This window comes from Austrofundulus limnaeus, unplaced genomic scaffold, assembly GCF_001266775.1.
Source record: "Austrofundulus limnaeus strain Quisiro unplaced genomic scaffold, Austrofundulus_limnaeus-1.0 Scaffold67, whole genome shotgun sequence".
NCBI classification, from domain to species: Eukaryota; Metazoa; Chordata; class Actinopteri; order Cyprinodontiformes; family Rivulidae; genus Austrofundulus; species Austrofundulus limnaeus.
This window is the reverse complement of record NW_013952469.1, coordinates 964798-967841: the sequence shown is the minus strand read 5'-3', so window position 1 is coordinate 967841 and position 3044 is coordinate 964798. Positions and strand designations below refer to the sequence as shown.

The following is a 3044-nucleotide window of genomic DNA, read 5'->3' as shown; positions in this document are numbered from 1 at the left end:
TGTCAAATAATGTCTAATGTTAAGTAATCATGCCCCTTTAAGACCAGGATCTTGTTGAAGCTGTTTTCTGACCTTTTGCCTCTAATGTTGGTGAAAAGTGAAGTGAAATGATACAAGGGTTTTTCCTGAACCCGTGTATGGTTCTTTCTTTCATATTTCCATTTAAAAAAAATAAAAAATAAAAATAGAAAAATCTGCTGGTTTTTTTTTTTTTTTGGATTTAAAACTAAACTGGAAAAATTACAAAGGCAAAATTAAAAAGGCAACTTATTTTTTTCATTTTAATATTTAAAGCAAAAACAAACTTTATATTTTGTTAGTGAACCATTTGTTACTTTCTGGCGGAACCAGAAATCATCATGCATTAACTCCTGGTGTATTATGTTTTCACTTAGCACAGCTTATGTAGGAGTTGACGCATCTTGAGAGTTATTTTACTGTGAACAAAATTGCGTTAATATTCCATGGTTTACAGAATCAGACTTGAGTGCATCCATTGCCAATATCTTTAGGATTGGTTTTGGTTTCATAGCAGTCTTTCAGAAACAATAAACTCCTCTTCTGTGGCAATCGCTACATATTATAACAGAAATTGTATATTTTATTTAAGATTTAAATACTTAAAGCTAAAATCAAACACAGCATTTTTATTTAGTTTGATTTTACATTTGAATTTTCAAAAGGGAAACAAACAAACAAACAAACAAACAAACAAACACAACGTGTCTGTTTTCTTTTTGCAATTTTACTTTTAAAGATTTATTAATTTGTCATTTTCAAGGTTTTGCAGGTAGTCTGTGATCTGTTGAGCATCTCTTGAAGGTCTATGTAGTGGTGTCACTCTATTGTGGATATTTTGTCCTGGTAATCAAGTGTCGAGGACCGCTGTGATTCTTCCTTTGCCAGCTGGTAAAATGGTGATGTTTTGGTTTAGGCTGAGAGTTGTTACAGCTTTTTTTCCCCCTGTGATGAAAGCTTTGAAGATGATGGCTTAACACTGAAGAGGGTTACCTTCATGTTGAGTTGTTCTGCCTTGACTTGAGGTGATTCAGTAGCAATGATTGGTTCTACAACAGGCACATTTTTGGAGGAGAAATGGCTAAATTCATACTGTTTATTTTTGAGGGGGCGGGGCTTCATTGGTGGGCCAAAGGAAATCACCCCTGGGCCAGATGTGGCCTGTGGGCCAGCAGTTGCCCATCCATGTTTTAAAATATGCCACGTCATCCCATTTGTTGTTATCTTGGAAGCTCAGAAAAATCTTCTGCAAACACATTCTGATAGATCAACATCTAATGATTACTTTCTGAGAGTTTCATGGGATATTTTGCTAACATTCAGAATGCACTCACTCATATAAAGAAATGCAAAAAAATAAAGTGACCCGCTATAGCCGTTCAGCGGCGGGTGATAGGCTATAAACAAAACAAAGCAAACGAAGAAGAAAAGTTTCTCCTCGTACCGGTGTCGTGTTAAGGCTCCGCCCACTAAGGCCTGCCCTTTTCTTCGTGCGCGAGGCTAATGGTCCAAAATATAAAGAAGCGCGAGCGTCTCTAAAGGAAAAAAGTAACTAAAGAGTGACTCTCCGGCCGAACACACAGTAAACTAGCTCCTTCACATTTACCCGAACTTCATAAAGTCGGAGAGGAGCGGCCATCTTTGACCCAACATGGAGCGGGAGTTCTGGATCTGAAGGACCTGAGATGGGTGGTCTGCTGGCCGAGCTGCTGCTGCTGCTCTGGAGCTGCCTGTTGTTGCTGGCCCAGCTTCACGGTACGTTCACTTTGTTTGTTTCTTCGACCCGCCAGGGAGGGCAAACGAAATCCAAAGCGAGCAGAACAATGAATGTAAGAAGCCAGGCGGGAGTGAGCTGGATCAGTCCGCGGTCTGCTTTCTACCTGCCGCTGCGCTGTGTGGAACTTCGGACTTTCATGTCCGCAGGGTACCGCAGCAGAACGGGAGTTTTCTGCCACTCTCAGAAGTTACAACTCATCGCAGAGTGTGTGTTTTTATCCGTGTAAGCTGTTGTTCGTGTTCTCTGTGACACAAGATCACTACCAGAGTCTGAGTGGGTTTAAAGCCTGAAGCCCTGGCTCCTTTCCCCCCCCTTTTCTCGGGCCTCAGCAGCTCCAGCCATTGCGTCGTGGTGTCGGGTGTCAGACGAGTTAATTTTCTGTTTTCTCTGGCGACGTGAAGGTTTTGTTTATTTGTACGGGACGCTGATGTTCGTCAGGGTACACTTCAGATCGGAGAGTTTGTCGGTTCTTATCTGCGGTTAAACTCTTTAAAATCTGCTGAAAGCGGAGGGGGCGGAGCTTAGCCGCTTCACACACTTCCAAGGAATGTTCGTCAGGTATCAAAGGTTACATCAGAGCTGGAAAACCCTGCCTTTAATACAACTTCTGAATAAGATAGAACTCTAAAATCTAAAGCTGCATTTCTCTTTAAAAAGTCTGTAACTTACTCTGCTGACCCAGTGGTGCTCAGACTTAGGTTATTATTATACATCTCTGAAACACTGTGTGGTTGTTGGGAGGGTCGGACTGTGGCTCCCAACAGCTCCCAGAAGCAACAAAACCCTGTTTTATCCTCACATCCTTAGGCTGCTTGGCCCTGTTCTGTATTTTTTTATTTTTGAAATAACAAAACAATCATTTTACCTTTTTTTATTTATATATTAAAAAAAAACTCCAGCTGACGCAGTTCACAGGTGAAGAGAGGTGAAAAGTTTGTTGTTTGAATGCTCATCATTAGTTTTAGCTTATTTAAGAAAATATTGACACTCTGAAAATTGCGATATTCAGTTTCTAAGGTAACTAAGGCAAACAAATAGTTGTTAGTAGTAATTTTAAAATGTAATTATTTCAGAAAATGTTCTGGGCCCCACCTTGATGTTTATTCTGGTGTTTGTCTGTGTCGGTCCAAAGCATGGGCTTATAAATAAAAAAAAACACAGAAGAGCAACATCTACAGGCCAGGACTCTGCAGTTTACACTCATCTACAGGCCAGGACTCTGCAGTTTACACTCATCTACAGGCCAGGA

General features: G+C 40.6%; 1 protein-coding gene across 1 annotated transcript in view; it reads left to right on the top strand.

Annotated features, from left to right (window-relative positions):
* Positions 1-773: 773 nt before the first annotated feature.
* Positions 774-3044, top strand: part of LOC106518856 (low-density lipoprotein receptor-related protein 5) — a gene marked incomplete at its 3' end in the record, with an annotated part of 20256 nt that continues 17985 nt past the window's right edge. The window contains 1 exon segment of the mRNA XM_014010277.1: positions 774-1773. Within this exon segment, the coding sequence (XP_013865731.1) occupies positions 1704-1773 (70 nt within the window).